Raw genomic sequence first — 25694 nt, 5'->3', positions numbered from 1 at the left:
TTTGGAACTAAAACTTCTCAAGATCATAATAAAGGCGCTTCCTGAGGAATTTTTTTTTTTTAAAAAAATTAGATTTTAGCTGGGTATGGTGGTGCACACCTTTAATCCCAGCACTCAGGTGGATCTATGTGAGTTTGAGGCTAGTGTGGTCTACATAGTGAGTTCTAGGACAGCTTTCAAGACTGTGTAGAAAAAAACCCTATCTCAAAAAACCAAAAAACCAAACAAACAATGAAACCAGACTTTGGTGATGGTTCCCCAACCTTGAGAATATACTAAAAATTATTAAAGTGTATGTTTTAAGTAGTCAAGTTACATGGTTAAACAACTTACACTAAATAAAAATGGTCATTGCTGGGCAGTGGTGGCACACGCCTTTAGTCCCAGCACTCAGGAGGCAGAGCCAGGTGGATCACTGAGTTCGAGGCCAGCCTGGTCTATAGAGCGAGATTCAGGACAGGCACCAAAACTACATAGAGAAACCCTGTCTCAAACCCCACCACCACCGCCAAAAAAAGAAAAAAAAAAAAGATCATATAAATTGTTAATAAAATAATTAACATAATAAAAGAAACTATTTTCAAATTCAGATCTCGTTTATTTCAAGCTTCTAATCATCTCCTAGGAAAATGTAAGAGTAGAGATATGCCTGTTTCTGAGATTGCATGAGGGTAAGCCAGAAAGAGTTGCTAAGCAACCAAACAAATAAAGTTCAAAGTACACTACAAGGCTACAGGGTTTACTTGGCCAAATTTGACACAGTTTAAACATCAAAAAATAAATAAAAGCTAGGTGGTGTTGGTGCATGCCTATAATTCCAGCCACTGGGAGGCAGAGGCTAGAAGAGCAGGAGTTTAATATCAGCTGTGATAGGGCCTGGCCATGGTTTTGTTTGGAGGAATATGGGAGACTTTGGGACTTTGGACTAGAAAAGCAGTTGGCCACTTAAGCAGGGTTTAATGGGCCATTCTAGAAGGAGCATGGAAGACAGTAGTATTCAGAGCAATGTAAATTTTAACAGCTTAATTCCAGAGGTTTCTGAAGGGAAGAATATTAATGAGTAGCCTAGACACCATTCTTGTGATATTTTGGTGAAGGATATGGCTGCTTTTTGCCTTTGTTCTAAAAACATGCCTGAGGCTAAGTTAATGTTGGCAGAAGAGATTTCAAGACAATCTAGTATTGACACTGTCATGTGTAGTCAGAAGGTTTCTCTGGTCCAAGGTCACACTGATGCGTATAAAATTATAAAGAGGCTTATATAAATTATAAAATCATTTAGAGGCTTAATATTAATTACCAATTGCATGGCCTATGGCAAACAAAAACCAAACTGAGAAACATTCTGCAAAACAGAAGTAGTCTTCAAAATAGTCACTGTTTATGGTTCATGACTGTCTTCCTTGTACTTGAGAAGCCAAGGCCTTAAGCAAATGTGCAGTTAGATATTGTAAACTCAAGACCAGCCTTACAGACACCATGAAACTAGTCTCAAAAAAGTCTCAAACAGGGATTTTTCTTTTTCTGGTACCTGGGAAAGAACCTGGGTAGGACCCCACCGATCACTCCAAACATAGTTTAAAACAAAGGCAGGAGTGCTGAGAGCAACTAATGACCTTGGATTGGAAAAAATGTCATCAAATAGACTATTGGAATATTTCAGAAAGGGGAACAATGCCTTGTAAATTATACATAGACAGTATTGGATTTTCTTGGAGTGATAAGGACATTCTGGTTATGTAGAAACATATCTTTGATCCTCTAGTAGATAGGCAATGAAATGTTTAGGGGTCGAGAGTAACAGAGTCTACAAACTACTGAATGATTCTGCAAAATAAACCATGCACACACGTAGAGAACAACAACAACAAAAAACTAATGAATGTGGGTTAATAGTGCTGATCACTGCATGTTTGATATTTTTTAAAATTAAAAAAATGGAAAAAGTAAAATCTCTTCAAACTCAAAGCGGCCTTGTTTGTTGGGACATCTTTAGAGTAAGAATCAAATGATGATACAGTTGTAACCAAAGAAGGACTGAATGCTCAGGATGTGTATCTTCCAAAGATATTGTAATTGTTTAAAGAGACAAGAGAACACTGAAGTGTTCCAGTGTCAGTCAGCTTGATTCACATCTTAGGTAGCCTGGGAAGATGGAAAGAGAAACCAGCCAGGCCTGAATAGGGATAAGGACTGGTAGAACTGTTTGACCTATTTAGGGTTCAGTTTCTCCATTGTAGGAGGAAGGAAAAGATCTGCTTTGCATGATTCTAGTTTTAAGTTCTCATCTCATGGTATCTAGAAAACTGGGCTTCATGCGCCAAACTTTCCTTTCAAGCTATGTGCATCTTTTCATTCACCAAACTCATGCAGTCTTGGGGGAGTAGGAAAAGGAGAGAGAGAGGAAATCACTTCTCCAAGGTCACACACTCAAGGACCCAGGTTCTCCATCTCTTGGTCTTGTGCCTTTTCCTCGCTTGCTGGAGAGAAGGCCACGCTCATGGGAGTGCAAAGATGTAGAGGCGCAAAAGGAGAGAAGAGGCCACGGGAAGAGAGGTGGTGCGAGACCCGCGAAGGCACTGGTCAAGGAAGGGCTCATGGAGAGGCGTGCAGCACGACCGGGCCGGGTGCGGAGCCAGGCGGTGGCTGGGAAGAAGGGTCGCGCGGCTGGGCCTGGTGCCCAGGAGCGGGAGGCCTGCGGCGCCTGTAGGGCAAAGAAGGCAGAGGCGGGCTGAGGAGGCTGGGTGCGGGAGGCCGTGGGTGCGCTGCCGCCTTTCTGCACAGGAGGGCCGCGGAGCGGGCCCTACGCCCGAAAGGGCGCGGCCGGGGTCCGGACCCCTACACGCGGGAGGTGAGGAGGGGGCGGGGCCGCGGGGCGGGGCCGCGGGGGCGGGTCCCATTGGCCCCCGCGGGAGCGGCCGCGGCGGCGCAGGCGCGGTTTCCGCCTCCTCGGCCGGCGAACGAGTGGAGGCTGCATCCCGGTGCGGCTGGTTGTCGCGTCGCTGCCGCCTCCGCCGCGGAGCACTCCCCCCCCCGCCCCGCCGGGCTGCCCAGAGTCGGAATGAGCTCCAGGAAAGGTGAGCGGCGCGCGCGGCCCCTGCCCCGCCTCGCGGCCCGCAGGCGGCCGCCCGACCGTTAATGTGTCTTCTCTCTCCTCAGTGCTGGCCATTCAGGCCCGAAAGCGGAGGCCGAAAAGAGAGAAACATCCGAAAAAGTGAGTCCGCGCGGCGCTCGGGCCTGACCCCGCCCCGCCCCGCTGAGGGTTGCTTGCGACCGCGCAGGCAGAGCTTCCTGGTCCCCCGGCCGCGGGCTGTGGGTCTCCCGGGACGCGGCGCCGGCTCTGCGTGCCCCGGCGGGGGAGGGGTGGGGGAGGGGCGCGCGGCCGCGGGTTCCGGAGCTGCGACCTGGCCCAGCGGCCTGAGAGCGGCCCGAGCTCTGCACTCCACCCCGCACCTCGCGACCCTTATCCACACCTGCGATCCGCACCCTGGTCCCTGCCCCGCATCGGTCAGGTTGTGAGCAAGGGAAGGACGCGACACCTGGGCTGAGGGAGCCAGTGCACTCCCGCCTCTGCCTCTTCCCTGCCCCTCCTGGGTCCTCCAGCTGAAAGCCCGAGCTGCTTGTCAAGTGGTTTGGATTCGGGTGTGTTCCTGGCGACTTCAACTCCGAGACCAGTGCGTTTCGGCTCTCGGGTTTTTCATTCGAAACTTTCTGCTTGGGTCGAGCGTTACTTGCGTGCTGCGGCTGCGCCTAGGTCGCTCTCTGCAGCGGGCGGTGGGCGTGTGCGCGGGCGGGTCCCGCGTGGTGCTCCGGACTGAATCCATCAGCTAGTGATATTTCAAACGTGCCAGCTCCAGCCACCTCCATTCTGGACGTGCAGCCCAGTTGGGCGGCCGCTGCTGGAGAAGCCTTTCGCGGAGAGCTAGGTGCTCGGAGGGGAGTGTTCCTCTTTCCTCCCTCTCTGGGTTTGCCGGACCAGAGTTCTTCAATATCTTTGCTCACATTGGTTGTTTCGTTCTTCCTTTTGCGCAGGAAATCTTTGGCACTATGGAGAATAACAGAATTGCCTTTAATAGGATCCCGAAATACTGTCTATTTTTATTTTGCAAGGGATGAGATATCCCTCAGCTAGGTGATGGTGATGGTTGTTAACTCTTATTGGCCCTAGACGCAGCCTAGAGGATTTCCCACCTATTTGGTGTGGAAGTATTTTACAACAGGATTGTCTTCATTCAAAATTGAATATAATCCGACTGTATTTATAGGACTTCATAAGATGTGGGTATCTACGTAAAAAATCTTTTCTTGGGAGGCAAAAATACTTGAAAACTAGAAGGTAAAAATTGAAAATGAAAAAAAAGTTTTTATTATTCTGTAAGTGTTTGGATTTGGTTGTGTAGAACCCTGACACCTGTGGAGGTGAAGTAACAACTTTGAAGAGTTGAATCTCTACTGTGTGTGAGACCCGAGGATCAAACTTCACTTGTTAGGCATGGTCATAATCACCTTTAATTTATTCTCTGAAACATCTTCCTGGCCCAATATTTAAAATATTGAAACCCATTGTCGGCTTCTGATAGTTTAAGATGCTTTCTAAAAGCTAGTGCTATTGCTGTTCTGTGGTGACGCATGCCTTTAATCCTAGCATTCTTGAAGCAGAAGCAGGTGGATCTCTTGAGTTCAAGGCCAGCCTGGTCTACAGAGTGAGTTCCAAGACAGCCAAGGTTCCACAGAAACCCTGTCTGGAAAAACCAAAAACCCAAACCAAAACAAAAAACAAAAACAACCCCCCCCAACCAAAAACCAGAAAGGAGTTGAGAAAGCATGGCCCTACTATTTAGGGCTCTTTCTCTGCATATAAACATACATTCATCTGTGTGCATATTATATGTGCATATAGAAAAAGCATTTTTAATTGAATAAGCATGCATTTCATTATTTTCCTGTTTTCAGGGTCTTTCATAATGGCCAAGGGTCTTTGCTCTACTATAGTTTGGATTTGTGGTAGGTATGTAAATAATTAGGGATAGCCACATAGTTTATCTAATCTTATATCTCTTCCATTGTGTGCTGTGTTTGAAGGAAAACAACAGTTAATGATGGGATGAACTGGCTTGATATAATAGGTGTTTGTCAGTAAGAACCCAGATCAGGTCAGTGATTGTGAAGTGTGACTTTTCACTTAGTTTTTTTTTTTTTTTTTGAATTGAGATATTATTATTTGAAAATAATTGCTGGATATACTTATTTATATATTCAATATGTATTTGTATGCCTTAGATGATGATGAGAGAGCTTTGTACATGATGGTAATAGTCTGTGAAGCTTAAAATCTATGGAGTTTTGATCAACAGTTTCCAGAATTTAAAATCCTGAATCATGAAAGGACATGAGTGGATTTCAGGTGTTTCTGGTACATGGACTGCTCTTACCAAATGTGAGGTCAAACCCTTTCCTTGTGTACATCCTACTTCACAAATGAGTCTGTCAGATACGCTAAGCCTATAGGCTGAAGATGATGCCCCAACACTGTGGAGAAACGTCAGGTGACTGTCCAGGCAGCTGGCTGTTTCTGTCAACTCACATTTTTTCTGGAAGCTGCTTGCATGCACTTCCTGTTTTTATTTTTTATTAGGTAATATTATTTCCTTCTTGGGTTTCTGAGGGAGTTGAAGATTAGTTAGTTATAGTTGAAGATTAGATAGTTATAGTTTTCTTTGTTAAGAATTTCAGAAAAGAAACTCACTAAAGAGGTGTAAGTGTATAAATTTGAAAGACATTATAAGATAGTTCTGTTAGTAATATAAGTTAGGATAGAAAGTGAATCAGGTACATTTTGGACTTACCAAAATAGGATAGATAATGGAATTATTTTCTCTGAATTTGTCAAATACAAATGGACTAGACATTGTTTAGGTATTTATTACTTGTATATGTGGTATATAGTTATTGTACTTTTGTATATAGTTTTTCTTATATTAGTTACAACTTTTTTCCTTTTTTTCTTTTTATTAAAATAGAAAAGGGGAAAAAGAATTTGTACTGTATCAAGCTGATAATAGAAAAAATAAATAAAAATGAAAAAAAAATCTATGGAGTTTGAAGAGAGCCATCAAGAAGGTAGTTTCAGATAAGCAGGGCAAAAACTTTAAGAAATACAATTAAGATGACTTTTGTACACTGCCAGTCATTGCTTGCTGTTTGCATGCATTTCTGTGTTGTGACCCACTGTAAGGTGGATGCTGTTCTTACCACCATTTTGAAATGAAATGGGGATGTAGCAAACAACATGCTATCTGTTAGGTTAAGTCTAGGCATCCAGGGACTAGAAGCCACTTCCACTTTGAGGAAATGACATTTGGGCAGAAACTAGGATGAAGAGGAGGAGGGAGTGGTTCGGGGCTGTATGATGAACTCAGAGGACGTGGTGGTGAAGTGTCAGATTCAGAGGTGGATAAGAGGTAGGCATGACACACATAGGTTTGCGTAGGTCATTGGAGGCATATATCTGGGTAAGATGTTGTCGTTCCTCTCTGAAGAGCATCGGCTGACTGTGAGGATGGGGGTGGGAGTGAGAACAGAGCTAGCCTGTAGTAATAATACATGATAAATGAGCAGCTGCCTTCTAGGTTGAAGGAATGGCATTGGAGAGAAGGGACTTCAGGGAGCTGAAGGTCTTGAGGTCTTCCTCTTTTCACAAACTGCTCTGACAGTTTAGAACCACACAGCCTTGTTTGGATCAACATTCCAGTGTCCTGATGGCTATTGTTTTTGCATTTTAAGTCTGGAGGAGACTAATTTTAAATGGTGGTAGTGACTTGACTGAGTGGGCCTACTTTTGTCATTACTTCCATGTTATATGCAAACTGACTTTCTTTCTTTCTTCCTTTTTTTTTTAAGACAGGTTTCTCTGTAGACCAACTTGCAAAGATATACCTGCCTCTGCCTCTGGAGTGCTGGAATTAAAGGCATGCACCAGCCAACACCGCCTGGCAGACTTTTCACTAATTTTAGTTCATTGAGTTCTGTAGACTTTCATGGATTGAGTGTGTGTCTGCCCCTCCCCCAGTATTTATATAGTACAGACTGGTCTCAGAATTGAGTTCTTCTTGCTTCAACCTCCATATTGTAGGACATGAGGTGTGGGATTCTGTGCTATGGTAATAGGTAACTTTTTTAGTACTTCAGAATTTGTAATTGTCAAGAATGTTTTCTGCTTAGGTGAGTTAAGCTTTAATCTTTGTACATTGTTTCAATGAGTATACTTTGCATATTGTTAATTTTATTGCGTTGAGAGTATAGGTAGCAGAGATTTACAGCTTAATTCATAACTTAAATTACATTTACAACTTAATTCAGTCATTAAGTTGATTTTGTCCCTTCCCCTTTTTTGGGACATGATTCATAATCCTCCTGGCTCAGCCTGGGTATTGTTGAGATTACAGGTATGCACCATCATACTTCAGTCATGAGTTTTCTGTGTGTAAGCTGTATTTCTTAGCACATGGATTTTTGCCCTAGGGCATTTATATATGTAGGAAATTAAAAAAAATGTTTAGATGGTCTTATGTAATTTGCCTGACCTTAAACTCAGTAGTTAGCATTAATCCTTCTGGTTCCACCTTGAAAGTGTTGGACTCACAAACCTGCATGAAGACATCTGTCTTGTAGATAAAATATTTTTAAGGTCTCATATTTGTTGATACTTCTGGAGAAGGGCACTGGGATCAAGCTGCAGATCCTTATGAATGGTAGGCACATTCTCTGCCAATTGACTGTGTTCCTAGCCACATGACTTATTGAAATATAATTCATAAAGTGTAAACATTATCTTTTAGAGAGCTGGGTGTGGTGGTATATACTCTTATAGACCCAGCTGCTTTGTGGAGGCAGAGACAGGAAGATTTTTTTTTTTTAATATTTAAAGAATATTTCTTTTATCTGTTTGAGATTATAATTATACCCTTTCCCCCTTCTAAGCCCTCCCATGTACTCCTTTTTGTTCTCTTCCAAATTCCTGGTTTTTTTTTTTTTTTTGTGTGTGTGTGTGTGTGTGTGTGTATATACACACACACACATTTTTATTTTTTGTTTTTTTGAGGGATAAAAGTTTAGTTCTTCATTTTATTATTGACAGGAAGATTTCTTAAACCCTAGAGTGTATGATAATCCTGGGCAGCAGGGAGATACAGTCTTAAACATGGTTTTAGGGCTGGAGAGATGGCTCAGCGGTTAAGAGCATTGGCAGCTCTTCCAGAGGTCCTGAGTTCAGTTCCTAGCGACCTACGTTGCAACCATCTAATGAGATCTGGTGCCCTCTTCTAGAGTGCAGGCATACATTCATACATAATAAATAAATCTTAAAAAACAAACAAACAAAAAGCCACCAAGCAACAACAGTAACAAAAAAAACTCTATGGTTTTAATGTTTTGGTGTTAGAGATGGAAACCATCATGATTTATGGTCCTTTTATACAAGGTAGTGTAGCCATAACCATATTGTCAATATATATATGATTTTGTTTTGGGTTTCTTTCATTTAACATATTTTCAAGGTTCATCCATGTTCTAGCCTGTATTATCATTTTACTTCTTTATTACCGAGTAACAGTCCATTATATTGATTGAATTTTATTTATCCATTCAACCATTATTGGTCATGTGAGTAGTTTCTGATTAGGAGTTATAAATGTATTTTTAAACTTTAAAAATCTTTGGAATAATTCAATTTGAAATAATTTGACTCAAACTGTTTTTAAATACTGGAATTGCCTGTGTACTTTCATTTGGCCCTGTTTTACAAAAACTATAGAATAGTGCCAAAGTAGGAAGTTGACATTGACAACACATACATACACACACACACCCTTGATGTGCACCACTGTGCTTGGCTTTTACTAGAGTTCTGGGAATTCAAACTCAGGTCTTTACCCCCTGAGCCATCTTCCCAGCCTATATAAAATACTCTAAGTAAAATCTACTTGGCAGCTGGGCTAGCTTTTCAGAGGCTGAGGAAGATGTGTTTCAGGCTAACTGGGGATTGTTAATGATATATTGTCTTAAAACAAGCAAACAAACAAATGGCAATTAAAAAGTATTTGACTTTCACTAATTGTTGCATGTGTCTTTTTTGCTGTGTAGTACTATCATATATTATTACATATATGGATTTGTGTAATCATCATAAAAAATATGCAGAACTTTATCACTACAGCTAAAACTTCCCGCTTCTTACTACCCCTTCCCCATACAGTCCCTGTAAAGCACTAATGGTTTTGATACTTTGAGAATGTTAGTAAACAAAGTTACATAGTATCAATATGTAACTTTTTGATATTTAGATTTTTTTTTTTTTTCTCTGCATGCCTTTTTTTTTTTTGTTGTTGAGACAGGATCTCCCCGTTTAGTCCTTGATAGCCTGAAATTTGCTATGTGAACTACTTTTGTCTCTTTGTCTCCCAGGGATTAAATCCAAGCAGGACCTTCTCTGTACATCTTTGAGGTTCTTGGTGTTGCCTGTGTGAGTAGTTCCAGCTTCCTCTCTTTTTTTGTGAGTGCTTGTCATGAAAACAGGGTCTAAGCTTGGTAACAATGCATCATACCACTTAGCAACACCCTTTTGCCCCCCACCCTGCTTTTGAGACAAGGTTTCCTGTAACTGAAGCTGCCATGAACTTGCTTCGAAGTTGAGGATGTCCTTGAATTCTTGATCTTCCTGTCTCTAGCTCAGAAATGCTGGGATTAAAGATGTATGCAGTCACTGCCCAGCTTCTTTCTTTTTTTTTTTTTTTTTTGGTTTTTTCGAGACAGGGTTTCTCTGTGTAGCTTTGCGCCTTTCCTGGAGCTCACTTGGTAGCCCAGGCTGGCCTTGAACTCACAGAGATCCGCCTGCCTCTGCCTCCCAAGTGCACCACGCCCGGCGCTTCTTTCTTTTTTAATATAGGTTTGGGGAATGCACTCAGGTCTAAATGCTTACAACGTAAGTACTTAACAAACTGAGCTATCTCTCCAGGCCTTAAATTTACTTAAAAAATTATTGGTCTGCTTGTTATAGTGGTGCATACCTTTAATCCCAGCATTCAGGAGTCAGAGACAGATCTTTGTGAGTTCAAGGCCAGTCTGGGTTACATAGTGAGACTCTGTTTCAAAAAAAAAAAAAAATTATTATTTGTGTATGTGTGTCTGCATATGTGTGTGATGTGTATGTGTACATTTGGACCATGAGTGTGTATGGAGATAAAGAAGGTTTTGGATTGCTTTTTTCATACCTTTATGTGGGATCTGGGGGAATTGAACTTAGGTCACTGTGCTTTTACAGCAAGCACCTTTACCCATTGAGCCATCTTGCTGGCCTGTATTTACCTCCCAATTTTTTAAAATTTATTTTATTTATATATTGTTTTTCAAGACAGGGTTTCTCTGTATAGTTTTGGTGCCTGTCCTGGAACTCATACTGTAGACCAGACTGGCCTCACAGAGATGTGCCAAATGCCGGCCGGTGGTGGCGCACGCCTTTAATCCCAGCACTTGGGAGGCAGAGGCAGGCAGATCTTTGTGAGTTTGAGGCCAGCCTGGTCTACAGAGTGAGAGCCAGGAAAGGCGCAAAGCTACAGCAGAGAAACCCTGTCTCGAAAAACCAAAAAAAGAAAAAAAAAATGAAATGTGCCTGGCTCTGCCTCCCTTTTGAGTGCTGGGATTAAAGGTGTGTACCACCACCGCCCAGCCCCCAATCTTTTTTTTTATGAGTATGTGTGTATACCTGAGTGTTTATATGTGTACATACATATATACATGAGCCCATGGACATCATGTTAGGAACCTCTGGAGAGCTTAAAGATAGTTCTCAGGGTGGGTACTGGGAACTGAACCTGGAACAGCAGACTTCCAAGCCATTTCTTCACCCTAAGTTTACCTTTTAGAGGGGTATGTAAAAGTTGGGGAGCCAGAGAGATGGCTCATCAGTTAAGAGCATGTAGTGCCTTTCTAGAGGACCCTGTTTCATTTCCCAGTACCCATATGGTGGCTTATAACTATCTATAACTCCATTCCCAGGGTATCTGACATTGTCTTCTGGCCTCTATGGGTACTATAGACTTGGTACAGAGTCATACAGGTAGACAAAACACCCATACACATAAAATAAAAATAAAGTTCTTTAAAAAACGCTAAATAGTTTTTTTGGGTATATACTAATGAAGTACCATGTCATGGTTCTGTGTGTTATATAGATTGTGTGTGTTAAAATCAGGTTAAATATATCTGTCTTCTCTGTTTTTGAGACAGGGTTTCTCTGTGTAGGCCTGACTGTTCTGGAACTTGCTCTGTAGACCATGTTGGCCTTGAACTCAGAGATCTGCCAGCTCTGCCTCTTTGCTAGGATTAAGAATGTGCATCATTACCCCTGGCTCAAAATACATGTCTATATTTACTTAAACAGTTACCATTTTGTTACTGTAAAAACACTCAAAAGTCCCTAGCTTTTGGAAGTGTGCCACACCTTATGATCTTTATTATCTGTAGTCAGTGTACATAGCACACCTGAGATTTGTGGTCCCAAGAATGACTTAATACCTAACCAGGCTTTTTTCTTTTGTAACTCTCGATTCTCCTTCGCACCTGGGAAATAATCTTCATTCTGTTCTCAGTTTTGTGAGATCAACCATTTAAAATTCCATGTGTGAGTGAGATCATGAGTGCTCGTCTTTCTGTGCTTGGCATATTTCAATGCACTGATCTCCAGTTTCATCTATTTTGTTGCAGATGACTGAGTTCAGTCATTTTTATGATTCAATATTCTACTGTGTACATATTCTCTATCCTTTCATCAGTTGTTAGGCACCTAGGTTGTTTCTATTTCTGAGCTGTTACAAATAGTGCTGTAGTAAACACAGGAATGCAGATGTTTCGGGCGTAGTGATTTAATTTTCTTAGGATACATAAATAGTGATAGAATTGCTAGATCATATGATAATTATACTTAAACTATTTTAAAGACCCTTCAAACTATTTTCCATGCCTAGAATAATATTTACATTACCCCAGTGTGCACAAGGTTTCTCGTCTGTACTCTTTGCCAGCATCTGTTATTGTTAGTTTTTTTTTCTTTTAAGATTTATTTCCTGTATATGAGTATTTTGCTTGTATGTATGTGTACCACATGCATGCCTCATGTCCAAGGATGTCAGGAGAGGCCATTGGGTACCCTGGAACTGGAGTTACAGATAGTTGTGAATTGCCGTGTGTGTGTGTGTGTGTGTGTGTGTGTGTGTGTGTGTGTGTGTGTGTGTTGGGAATCAAACCTGGATTCTCTGGAAGAGCAAGTGCTCTTAGCCACTGAGCAGTCTCCAGTCCCCTCTTTTGTTTGAAATTCATTAGTTTGGGCCAGGAGTGGTGGCTCACGTCTTTAATCCTAGCACTCAGAGGCAAGTAATCTCTGTGAGTTTGAGGCCAACCTGGTCTACAGAGCTAGTTCCAGGATAGCCAGGACGGTTACAGAGAAATCCTGTCTCAAAAAACAAAACAAAACAAGTAAAAAAAAAAAAAAAAAAAAAAAAAAAAAAACAAACTATTAGTTTTTGAACTTCATATAAAATAGTCACACAGAATATACTTACGTGTGGCTTTCCCCCCTTAACCTGTTTTTCAGACTTGTGTATGTTGTGTGGACCAAGTAGTACCATTCATTCATTCATTTATTGCTTTAGAGCCTTTCATTGAGTAAATACACCACAATTTGCTTACTCTTCCATTAATGGGTATATTTTATAGTCTTATTAAGTAATTCCTCACTCTTTCTATAGTATAAAGTTATTTTCTAACAGTGTAAATACTTCCCTAGATTTTCAGTAGATTTCAGAATTACTGTTCTTTATTAGATCTATGTTGTGCATGATTCTTAACATGTTATAAATATAATTTATAATCTAAAAATACTCTGGAAACCAGGAGTGCTCTAACTGGGTCTTAGAACCAGTAATAGTAATAACTACAGTAAGAGAAGGCAGGGCTTGAGTCTTCCATCAGAAACAGTACTGAGTGGGTGTCAGCATATAGGGATGTACAATGGTGTGTAGTCCTGGAATGTTAAGTAGTTAGTGAGGTTGGGGTGCAGAGTATGGTAAGCAGTGAGTGGGGTTGCTGATGAGGTCACACAAAGAGGAGAGTGTGCCAGATGGACATTGCAAAAAGTTTCCTAGCTGTTAAGTGGAGTGGGACTTAGTGGCCAGGAGCTTCACTGGGGAAGCCTGCAAAAGGCTTTAGGAGATTGAGTGGGTAGAAGTCACTGTAATTCATGCCCAGTGTAATGTACGAGGCCAGTGGGAGGGTATGGGATGAATGCTGGATCTCTGTATTATCGAAGTTTATAGATACTTTTAGTTATCCCTCACTATAGTGATTGTACAGAGTGCTTGGGGAAGTTAATGATGGGTGTCCTGGACTGTTGATGGCCTTTTCAAGACTTTCAGTTAAATTCTTGGTCAGAGTTTGTAACTGCAGAGCTGTTCTTTGGAGCTGTGGCTCCTCGTTGAATGTTCTACATGGTTGAGGGGTTGGTTACAAGAGGTGCCTCAGAGCTGGGAGAATCAGGAGAAAACTGTTTCACAGAATCACATCTTGTAATATTTTTGGATGGGTGTGTGTGTATTTTTTTGTATATTTATATACTTATATTTACTCATTTTCAAATCCTCAAATTTTCATTTGCCCTTGGTTTGGAGTAAGGCTGAATTTGTAGATTAAGGATGCCTGATGTCTTGAACTGAAAGCATAATTAGAAAAATAGCTGGAGACCTGCTTCAGCAGGGGGGTTCAGGTCCCAAAAAGGCTGTGTGGAGTGGGGAGGGGGTAGAAAGGAGGAGATGGACACAGTCTGAGGGTGAATTGGGATGGCTGCCAGCTCATTTAATTGAGAAAAGATTACACCTTTTATACTGTAGAGTTGCACATAGGATTAAATGGGAGAAAGGGGACCTGTGAGCTGGGGTGCAGCTTGAGATCAGGAGTTGAGGAATCTAGCATTGGCCTTGACAATAGGCACCAGTCATATGTTAATAGAAGGGCCACAAGTTCCTTTGGCTAGAGATGAGAATGACTGCTTTACCAAGCAAGAACTTTCCTTAAGCTCTCTAGGGAATGAAGACCCTTATCCAAATGTCTTACCTTGGGAAAAGGATTTCTGGGGAGCAGACACTACTACAGTTTTTTAGTTTTACTATATGGGACTGTTGCCCTCATAAGGATCCCAAAGTGAAGGTCCTGATGTCTTACTCTTCCCATTATACCATACCATTCTGATTTCTCTGTATTTATTAATAATACAGTAATTAGTTCAGTTGAACTCTTGTCTTTACTGGCCTCATGCTCTGGATCTGAATCGTAGGCATTTCATCCTTGGGATAAGGTGTGTCTAGTAAATCTATTGTTCTTGGTGTTATTAGCAGGGCATAGTGGAATTCCTGGTTCTGTGGTGGCAAGGATTTTTTTTTCCCAAAGAATTATTTTGTTTAGAGAGGCTACCATTATGCACATTTTTATCATTTTACCAAAGCCTACACAAAATTTACCATTAATAGTGAGAATCATTAAAAATAAAAGTAAAAAGGTACTGGAGAAGTGTGGTATTGCAGTGTTGAAATGCTGAAACTTTGTTAAGCAGCAATTGTTGCCATGTGGTCTATGCCATCTCCCCTTTTTTATTTAATTTAGATGTCTGGAAATCATGTTGAAGAGATAGATGTACTAGGGCTTGTCTGTTGTTGGAGGATGACTGGAAGGAGAATGTAGAGAATGAGCACAACAGCTAGAATAATGTCCAAATTGGGAATAAATGACCAAAAGATTTTTCCTATCACAAAGGAATTTAAGGAATCTATAAATCTTTACACCACCTCAGAAGCTGAAAGAGATTATAATTTAGCATGATTAATTTTAGTAACCAAAATGTAACCAGAATGTCTGGATTATACAGGGAAGAGCCCTTGAGGAAAGGGCAGCCCAGCCCTTGGGTTGCAGATTTCAGGGTAGAAGGCAGGGTATGTGAGCCATACCCTGTAACAAGTAGATACTGAGGGATGATGGGAGAAACTGGCAGCTAGGTCCAGCTTTGATATGTTAAATTGGCACCTTAGCCTTTTGTCCTGGTTTTGAAAATTAACATCCCAGTCTTTTTGCTGATAATAAATGAATGATCAGGGATGACAACATCCATCTATCTATGACTACTTCTGTTGACATTGGGGCATCATTGGGGACCAAAAAGCTGGAATGTTGACCAAGTCCCAAGAAGAGCAGCTGTTTTTGTTTGTTGTCCAGGCTCTTCAGGAACTTCTGAAGCTAGGAAAATGTAGGCAGCAATTGGAGCAGTATGCAGTCTTTAATTGATTAGAAATATGTTGGAACAGTTAGGGGCAGAATAATAAAGGTAAAAACAGTTTCTTTTTTTTGGAGGGTTGTACATTCCATACTTCCAGGTCCAAGGTCCTGGTAGCTGGGTTAGGGGAGTCCCAAGACCAGGAAAGGGGAAGTTCCCCCACTCAGACCTTTATATATACCTTAAAACACCTTCTTAGACCCTAACACATTTTTTCTAGATCCTCACAACTTAAGCTTTCATATCCTCAGACCTTACATAAACTTTACACCTTTTTTTGTCCATCACCACAAGACATAAGTAGTTGATCACTAAGAGCTGTCATTGTCAAGTGAATTACTTTAAGTAAAGAAATAGTAAAAAGTTACATTGAAATCTGTTTTGTGAATTTATCACTCTCTTTTTTTTGGAGTCTGGTAGAAAGGTAAACTATGTCTAGGCCCAGAAGTAGCTCTTAGGAAAATAAGGCCTGTGGCCTGAATTTTATACATGAAGAGAATTGAGAAGGCAGCTGAGTTGAAGTCTTGAGAGAAAGGAGCTGGGTGCTTGCTGCTGTTAAAGCAACCTGCCTATCAAGATTGTATATTAATAATAAAATATTTTATAAATTTAATGTTCTAAATTTATTTTCCCAATTTTTTTTGTAATTTAAATGTTTTGTAAAACCCTTTCCTCTTAAAACATGTAGCAACTTTAGGAAATATGTGAACAAAACCCAGAAATTACTTCCTTTTTTTTTTTCCCTTGAGACAGGTTTCTCTGTGTAGTTTTGGTGCCTGTCCTGGATCTCACCCTGTAGACCAGGCTGGCCTCGAACTCACAGAGATCTGCCTGGCTCTGCCTCCCGATTGCTGGGACTAAAGGCGTGCACCGCCGCCGCCCAGCGAAATTACTTTTTTTTTTTTAACCAGCCAGATTGGACATTATGTATGTATGTATGCTATATATAGTCCTTATATATACACATGGAAACATGTACATTATTATGTGTGCATATATGTGTTTGTGTGTGTGTGTGTGTGTGTGTGTGTGTGTGTGTGTGTGTGTTGGGGGGGGTGAAAATGTGGCGAGGAGCAGAGGACAGCATTAGGTGTTCCTTAGGAGCTGACCACCTTGTTTTTTATGATAGTCTCTCACTGACCTAGAACTCACCAAGAAGGGTAGGCTTGTCGGCCATTGAGCTCCAGGGACCCATCTTTCTCCTTCTACCTAGTACTGGGATTGCAAGAATGATCACCACTCCAGGCTTTTTAAATGTGGATCCTGTTGATGGAATTTAAGTCCTTATGCTTGTATGCTGAGCTATCTCCCATCAAAATACATATTTTATATATTTCTTTTTGCTTTTCTCTCAAACCCCATGCTTTTGTTACTTCATCATTTTACTGTGTTGCCCTGGCTGGTCTGAAATTGCTATGTAGATCAGGCTAGCCTCAAATTCACAGAGATTTGTCTGCCTCTGTGTGATGATGACTAATCTTGGTTGTCAACTAGACTGTATCTGGAATCAACTAAAACCCAAGCAGTTCGGCACTCCTGTCAGGGATTCATTCTCTCTCTCTCTCTCTCTCTCTCTCTCTCTCTCTCTCTCTCTCTCTCTCTCTCTCTCTCCTCTCCCTCCCCTCCCCTCCCCTCCCTCCCTCCCCTCCCCTCCTTCCCCTCCCCTCCTCCCTCTCTCCCTCTCTCCCTCTCTCTCTCTCTCTCTCTCTCTCTCTCTCCCCCTCTCCCCCTCTCCCCTCTCCCCCTCTCCCTCCCTCTCTCCCTCTCTCCCTCTCTCCCTCTCTCTCTCTCTCTCTCTCTCTCTCTCTCTCTCTCTCTCTCTCTCTCTCTGTCTCTCTGTCTCTCTGTCTCTGTTTTTCAACACAGGCCTGATTGTCCTAGAACTCTTTGTAGACCAGGCTGGTCTCAAAGAGATCCACCTGCCTCTACCTTGTGAGTGCTGGGATCAAAGGTGTGTATCACCACTGCCCAGAAGGGTCACACCTGGTAGCATCCCACATAGAAGGATTTGGAAGAAAGAAGCTTCTAGGTCAGGCAGTGGTGGCGGTGGCGAGGCAGAGCCAGGTGGATCTCTGTGAGTTCGAGGCCAGCCTGGGCTACAGAGCAAGTTCCAGGACAGGCACCAAAACTACACAGAGAAACCCACCAAAACTACACAGAGAAACCCTGTCTTGAAAAAAAAACAAACCAAACCAAACCAAACCAACCAAACAAAAGCTTCTGTTTTTTGTCTGGTTGCCCTCTTGCTGGTAAGTTCATTTATCCTGTTGCTGAGGCATTTCATCCTGGTATTAGAACTTATTTCTTCATTATCCTGAGGTGGACTGAAGAGCAGCAGCTCCCAGGATTCCAGCGTCAGATTAAGACTGCTGAGACATCCAGTATCATGGACTGAACAACTGTCTGATTGTTAGCTTTTCTGTCGAGAGACAGCTGTTGTTAGTTTTGAGTTAGCTACTGCTGGATACACAAATCATAGCCTGTAAGCCACTCTAATAAATCCCCCTTTAATATATTTACTGATGGAATTGTATCAATTCCATTTCTTTAGAGAACCCTGACTGTCTTCTGAGTGCTGGGATTGAAGGCCTCCTCCACATAGCCTAGTGAGCTTATACACTATCTTAAAATTTTACATTTGCTAAAATGTTTTCCATGGTCTTAAAAACTTTATAATTGATAGATACCGCAGCATTCTAATTACTTAGTTATTCATTGACTTAAAGATTTCCCTGTTACTAGACATGTTTCCAGTTTTCTGGCATTATATTTTCAGGCATCAGTGAATATTTTTTCTGCCTTAAATTTTCATAGAGTAGAAGGAATCCTGCAAATGGAAAATTTTGATCAAAGATAGTGATTTGGTGTGTGTGTGTGAGAGAGAGGGGGGGGGCAGATCCTGGGTGTGCAGGTGACAAGAGGTAACCTCAGGTATATGGGTGACAGGTGATAACATCAGATGTACAGGTGATAGGTAGTGACCCCAGGTATGTAGATAATAGGCAGTGACCTCAGGTGTATGGGTGACAGGTGGTAGCATCAGGTGTACAAGTGTTGTAACCCCAGGCGAAGGTGACAAGTAGTGACCCCAGATGTATGGGTGACAGCTGTGTGGGGCATTTTACCCACCAACCCTACAGTTTCCCAGAGTTTTCTTGAGTTCGAGCAACAGGAAATATTAGATAGAAGGATTTATAGTGGAGAATATTGCGGAGATAAACAGAAAAGAAAGGATAGCCTCGAGAGGGCCTGGAACCTATTCCAACGGGCCCGGACTGTCTCTGCCCCAAGGTTTTTATAGAGATGCCAAGGGGTGGAGCAAAAGACCTCCTCCCCCAGCACAGCCAAGTGCAGACACCTGCACTCAGGCCTGTGGTCCTAATCATCCTCTATGCAGACCTGCTGGGTAAAGCCATGAGGAACCCGAGAACGGGCTCCCACACAGCTGTAGTGACCTTGGTGTGCAGGCAGTTGGTAAAGTGACTCCACTTGGTGACGCATACTCTAGAGTAAAGAAACCATGTGATTTTTCAGCTCAGGACCTGCCCCTCCAGGAGCTGACAAGACCAAACCATGCCAGCCACAAGCTTCCTGTGGGAACCTGCTTGCCTGTGACCTTCCAGCACTTGCCTGTAGTCAGAAGGTTTCTCCAGTCCTTCCCGGCCCGTGGTCCTACAGCTGCTTATAAAATAATCACTCAGAGTTTTAATATTATTTACAAAGTTATGGCCATGGCCTATGGCTCAAGCTTCTTGCTAGCTAGCTCTTATGTCTTAAATTAACCCATTTCTATTAATCTATGTATCACCATGTATTCCGTGGCTTTGCCTGTACTTTCACATCTTGCTTCTCTTGTCAGCAGATTGCAGCGTCTCCTCTGCCTTTCTTTTTTTTTTTCTTTTTTTTTGGTTTTTTCGAGACAGGGTTTCTCTGAGTAGCTTTGCGCCTTTCCTGGAGCTCACTTGGTAGACCAGGCTGGCCTCGAACTCACAAAGATCCGCCTGCCTCTGCCTCCCGAGTGCTGGGATTAAAGGCGTGCGCCACCACGCCCGGCAACCTCTGCCTTTCTTTTCCTGTCTCCTCTTCAATTTCTCACCTAGCCATAACCTGACTTGCCATAGGCCAAATGGCTTTATTTATCAACCAGTCAAAGCAACACATATTCACAGCATATGGAAAGATATCCCATAGCACTTCCCTGTTGCTTCTGTCCCCAGCTGACCGTGCAGGCTGGGACCCTACTAATCACAAGCCAATCTCAGAAGCAGTGATTCTTTTTAAGGCACCTGAATCTGGCTGTACTTTTTTGTTTTATTTTTGGTTTTTAAACAGGGTCTCACTGTGTAGACCAAGTTGGCTACCTGCCTCTTCTTTCTTGAGCTCAGATTAAAGGTGCTTGCCAACATGCCCAGCTCTGCTGTGTTTTAATTAGAGGTCTGATAAATAACACTTGTTTTTAAATATATGGATTAAACATTTTTATATATCGTCATCATCATCATCAGTGTGTGTGTGTGTGTGTGTGTGTGTGTGTGTGTGTGTGTGTGTAAGTGTGTAAGAGCTTGTATGCTCCCATGCCTATATGGAGGTCAGAGGACAACTTTTGGGAATTGGTCCTTCCACTTTGTTTTTGAGGCAGGGTTTCTTGTTTCTGCACCATTGCACTGTATGCTCCTGACTATCTGGTCTGTATGTTTTTCTTTTTCTTTTCTTTCTTTTTTCCTTCTGTTTATCGAGACAGGGCTTTTCTGTGTAGCCCTTGCTGTCCTGGAACTCACTTTGTTGACCAGGCTGGTCTCGAACTCAGGAGATTGCCTGCCTCAGCTCCTGAGTGCTGGGATTAAAGGCATGTGTACCACACCTGGCTGCAAGTTTTTCATGTGACAGATATTCATTCGTTCAGTGGGATAGGATTTCTTACTCTTAAAATCTAATGATTTGCTTGCTATTTAAAATGATTATGTGGGAAATAGAAAAAAGCCATGTGCATAGCACTAACAAGGTCATATCATTAGAAAGAAACTTTAGAAATATATTAAATTTCCTTGATGTCTTTGAATGGATTTTGTTGACTGATGCATATAAGCATGACAAATTATTTTAAAATTATTTCAGACTTTAATTTTTGAATAGTTTAGGCATTTGATGAGACTCCACTAATCCATGTTCTTTGAAGAATGATCTTTCTCCTTGTGACTCAGGCTATTTTTTTTTTTAGATTAATTTATTTATTATGTACACAGAAGAGGGTGCCAGATCTCATTACAGATGGTTGTGAGCCACCATGTGGGTGCTGGGAATTGAACTCAGGACCTCTGGAAGAGCTGTCAGTGCTCTTAACCTCTGAGCCATCTCTCCAGCCCTCAGGCTATTATTGATGGGCATGGAATCTGGTATTACTGTATTCCCATTGTTTTGTCTCAGCTTCCCTGTCTGTCACAAACTGTGACTGAAAAATAAGGGAATCAAGATCATAGTCTATCATCAGAAAGGCTGTGTAAATCTAGAATGGGAGGGAACTTCTTTTTTTTTAAGAAAAGACCTTGACCTGTATTTGGGTGCATTTAATACTCTACATTGATTCTTAGTGTAATGATTCCTTATATTTTGTTTTGTTTTGAAGTAGAGTCCTACTTAGCCTTTAACTCTCAGGCTCGCCTTGAACTTCCTCTAGCTGAGGATTGAGGATGATCTTGGGCTCCCACTCCTGCCTCCACCTCCTAAGTGCTAGGATTTTAAGCAAGCTACACTGTGTCTGGTTTCTGTATTCTTTTTTTTGTTTTGTTTTGTTTTTTTGTTTTGTTTTGTTTTTTTGAGACAGGGTTTCTCTGTGTAGCTTTGTGCCTTTCCTGGAACTCTCTTTGGAGACCAGACTGGCCTCGAACTCACAGAGATCCGCCTGCCTCTGCCTCCCAAATGCTGGGATTAAAGGCGTGCACCACCACCACCGCGGCCCGGCTCATTCCATTTTTAAATTGATGTTTTTCTTCTTGTTGAGTTTGAAAGATTTTTATATAAATATGGGTAAGTCTTTTCTCAACTAAGGGATTAAAGGTGTGCGCCACCACCGCCCGGCACTGGCTTCTGTATTCTTTTTTTTTTTTTTCCGAGACAGAGTTTCTCTTGTGTAGCTTTGCGCCTTTCCTGGAACTCACTTGGTAGCGCAGGCTGGCCTCGAACTCAAGGAGATCCGCCTGTCTCTGCCTCCCGAGTGCTGGGATTAAAGGCATGCGCCACCACCGCCCGGCGGCTTCTGTATTCTTATGTCTAGATGTTTTGCTACATAACATTTGTACCAAGTTCACACTGAGTATCTTTGTAGTTAGACATATTTGCTAATGAATAACTAGGGTGTATGGCCACTGGTAGGCTCTCTGTGTTCCAGTGGATGGCCCTACACCTGTGTGTATGTGCATGTGGGCAGCACTGATTATATTTAATTATACATATATGAAGTTGCTGGGAATGTGTTGGGAGGAGCCCAGGGGAAATTGAAGGTAGTATGGGATGGTATGATCAAAACACATAGTATGCATATATAAATTTCTCAAGTGAAAAATAAATAAATAAATATATAAATAAATATAATATATATAATATATATATATATATATAAAAGATTTCATGTTATAAACCCCTCCCCTGCCCCCAAATAAGTTTTTTTTTTTAAATTGCTTTTTCAGAGCGCGTTAATGTGACACATGAAACCTGAAATTTTCCTTTGTTGCTTCTATCTAAGGCCATATCAAATTATTATTTTCTTAAAGATTTTATTTATTTATTAGTATACAGTATTCTATCTGCACATTCTACCCCTGCAGGCCAGAAGATGACACCAGATCTCATTATAGATGGTTGTGAGCCACCATGTGGTTGCTGGGAATTGAATTCAGGACCTCTGGAAGAGCAGCCAGTGCTCTTAACCTCTGAGCCATCTCTCCAGCCTGGCAATATCAAATTATTACAGTTTTATTTAATATGTAAACTGTATCATTCTACATAAAATGCATTTGTTTTGTATGTCTTTATTTTTAAAATTGTTATTTTATTTAAATGAGCCTGCATGTATGTAAGTGTTTCACATTCATGCAGCTGAAGAGTGTCAGATCCCCTGGAACTGGCATTACAGATGGTTGTGAGCTGACATGTAGCTGCTGGGAACTGAACCAGATCCTCTCCAATAGCAGCTAGTGCTCATAACTACTGAGCCATCTCTCCAACCCCCCCCTCCCGTTTTGTATATATTAATTGTAAAAGTTTTTCTCAGTGTGATAGTTTTCAAAACAGTATCTTAGAGTGTGGAATCTAAAAGTGAGAGCTAGGGACAAAAGGTGGCATCAGAATGATAACTTGGTGGTTTAAACTTGGATATGTTATGATACACAGCCTTGTCATTTGTTTTCATTTGTTTTGCAGTCTGTGTCTTCTGTGTTGGTGAGATTTGGTAAATGTACCTCTGGATGGACTGTGGGACCTGTGACAAGAGAAAGGATTTTTAAACTTGGACTTAAATCCTGATTCATCTTGATATATATGATTTAGTTTGCGGAACAAACCTTGCTGGGACTGATACAGAAGAATATAGTTTATCTCAGAGAGAGATTATTGTAAGAACCTTACTTTTGAACTATGCTCAGAAGAAAACGTGTTTGTGTGTGTGTGTGTGTGTGTGTGTGTGTGTGTGTGTGTGTGTGTATTTCATGAGAGAGGGTTTTATGTAGGCCAGGATGGTTTTGAGTTTTTGGTTTTGTTGATTGTGAATGAGTTAGACCTTGTTGTATGTGCCACTGCTCGATGTTTTTAGATGTGCTATTCCTTATGTAAGTGACCGCTTCTTCAGTCGATTTTTTTTTTTTTTTTTTTTTGTTTTTTTTTGTGTCCTCATGGTGAGAGTAGATGCTTCTTTAGTCAGCAGGCACTCTCATTGCTTCTGGAATTCAGAACACAAAAGCTGCTGCTGTTTCCAGTTGTCTAATGTAGTCACCTGTATAGAGAATCTTAAAGTGTTGTTTATTTTAATTTCTAGAATATCGCATTCATAGCTCTTTTGCAATGGAGGTGGGTTTTTATATGTCTGTCTTTAAGAAAAAGGGTGTTTCTAGAAAGTTTCTAGCCCTCAAATAGAAATTATTTTAAGAGTCTACTTTTAAAAAAATTCTTCCCTTTGTTGAAAGGAAGTCAAAAGTAACCTATTCTTTTTCTATGAATGGAGACTTGTTAATGTATTGCATGGGACTGTACTGTGCTATGTGTATGTATATGAATATGTACACATACACATAATGGTAGTAAGGGTGGGTAGAGGTGCTTGCCTCTGCTTCCAAGTGCTAGGATTAAAGGTGTGCGTCACTACCCCCAACCCAAGTATTATTATTGTTGTTATTATTTTTAGAAAAAAGGTACCATGACCCAGGCTGTCCTGAAGCTAGATATAAAGCTGATTACATTCCTGCTCCTCCTGCCTTCACCTGAGGTGCTGGGCTTTTAGTAGTGGCTATTGGGTTGTCTCTGAGTATTATCATTAGCAAGCTGTGGGCATGACCAGTATCAGCAGAAACAGTTTCCACCAATACTTATTACCCTGTGATCAGATAAATTTCTCTTTTGGAATACTGTAAAGTTTTTATACTTTATACTCTTTTAAGTTCTCTTACTAACAAATCTGTACTTCCTTATATGAGCAACAGCTCATCTTTTCCATACTTCCTAGAGAAGAGGGGGGATTGTTTTCCATTTCTACAAGTCTGACTTAGTTTTGAATGTCTTTTGCTAAGACATGTATTGCCAGAGGTAGCTGACCAAGCTTCATTCTCTTTCTACAGGGCCTAAGAGGATTGAGACCCTTTTTTGGGGTCCAACAATGCTTTAAAAGGAGTTACCCAAGACCATTGGAAACACCAGAATTTTTTGTTGTTGTTGTTTGTTTTGTTTTTCGAGACAGGGTTTCTCTGTCCTGGAACTCGCTCTGTAGACCAGGCTGGCTTCGAACTCACAGAGATGTGCCTCCTGAGCACTGGGAGTAAAGGCGTGCGCCACCATCAATGGGCTATAAATATCAGATTTTACATTACAGTTCATAACAGCAGCAAAATTACAGTTATGGAGTAGAAACAAAAATAATTTTATAGTTGGGTGTCAGTGCAACATGAGGAACTGTAGTACAGTTTTGCAGCATTAGGAAAGTTGAGAGCCACTGGCCTAGAGCATGCCAAGTATGTTTTCTGACCTCTTTCTCAACCTAGATTTCCAATTTTAAAGCAGCATCTTTTCAGTGTATTAGCTAATGTATTTAAATATTTTTAGGCTCAATTCTTCCTGAAGAATTGAGCCTAAAAATATTTAAATACATTAGCCTGGTTTAGTTAGCTTCATTTTTTTTGGGGGGGGGATAACTTTTGCACATTATTTTTTAAGACCTTTGTCATCTAAGCATAAGTTCACAAAGTGAATTAGAGCAACACAACTACAAGAAATATAGAAATCATGAAGTGATGTTTATTGTCTACTGCAAGAGATATCTAGAGTGAGAGGGCAAGGAAATTGATTAAAGGAATGGATGATTCCATTGTCTAGCTATATGTAGGCAAAGGATCTAAATTGAAATAAACAATTTAGGACACCTGTGTTGGTGTCACTTGTTTTATGTAGTAAATACAGTTTTGTCAAGATTGAAATGTGATATCTTGGATAAGGAATTGTAATTTAGCTATCATTAAAAACAAGTCACAGCATGGCGTGGTGGCACACACCTTTAATCTCAGCACTCAGAGGTGGAGGCAGGTGTATCTCTTACCTGAGGGTGGTGGCACACACCTTTAATCCTAGCACTGGGAGTCAGAGGCAGGAGGAGCTCTATGAGTTTGAGGCCACCCTGGCCTACAGAGCGAGTTCCAGGATAACTGAGGCTACACAAAGAATGAGTTACCTGGTATAGGGCAGTTTTAGTGCCTCTGCCCAGTATGTTCAAGGCTCCAGATTCAGTGTCCAGCAATTCGAGTACGTATACATAGAAGAAATATAAGACAGGGTTATTGTCTGTATTTTTAGTTACTTATTCAAGCTAGATTGAATGGTATTTTCTATTACTTAAAATTGCCCATAAAAGCCAGGTAGAAGCAACCACTTAACCTGCTAACCCAGGAATGGGTAAACAAAATGTCATAGCCCTTCACAATGGCTTATTATTCATCACTAAAAAGAATGAGATGCTGTGACATGCTACATAATGGACATGCTTTGAAAACATAATAAATTGGGGCTGGAGAGATGACTCAGTGGTTAAGAGCGCTGGCTGCTCTTCCAGAGGACTCTGGTTCAATTCCCA

The 25694-nt window shown here is 41.3% G+C and overlaps 1 protein-coding gene across 9 annotated transcripts in view; it reads left to right on the top strand.

Annotated features, from left to right (window-relative positions):
• Srpk2 (SRSF protein kinase 2) overlaps window positions 1-25694 on the top strand; it is a 218125-nt gene that overhangs the window by 8532 nt on the left and 183899 nt on the right. For 4 of the 9 annotated variants that reach the window (XM_037203586.1, XM_037203581.1, XM_037203588.1 and 1 more), the window contains exons 1-2: window positions 2937-3077; window positions 3160-3214. The exons of 2 other annotated variants lie outside the window; for them this stretch is intronic. In XM_037203586.1, the coding sequence (XP_037059481.1) occupies window positions 3062-3077; window positions 3160-3214 (71 nt within the window). In that variant the 5' untranslated portion in view covers window positions 2937-3061. Of the gene's footprint in view, window positions 1-2936; window positions 3078-3159; window positions 3215-25694 lie in introns of those variants that run through there. 3 more of the 9 variants (XM_028855543.2, XM_037203583.1, XM_028855545.2) reach the window with 3 other exon arrangements.

This window comes from Peromyscus leucopus, chromosome 3 (genome assembly GCF_004664715.2).
Source record: "Peromyscus leucopus breed LL Stock chromosome 3, UCI_PerLeu_2.1, whole genome shotgun sequence".
Taxonomy (NCBI): domain Eukaryota; kingdom Metazoa; phylum Chordata; class Mammalia; order Rodentia; family Cricetidae; genus Peromyscus; species Peromyscus leucopus.
This window is presented reverse-complemented; position numbering and strand designations above follow the sequence as displayed.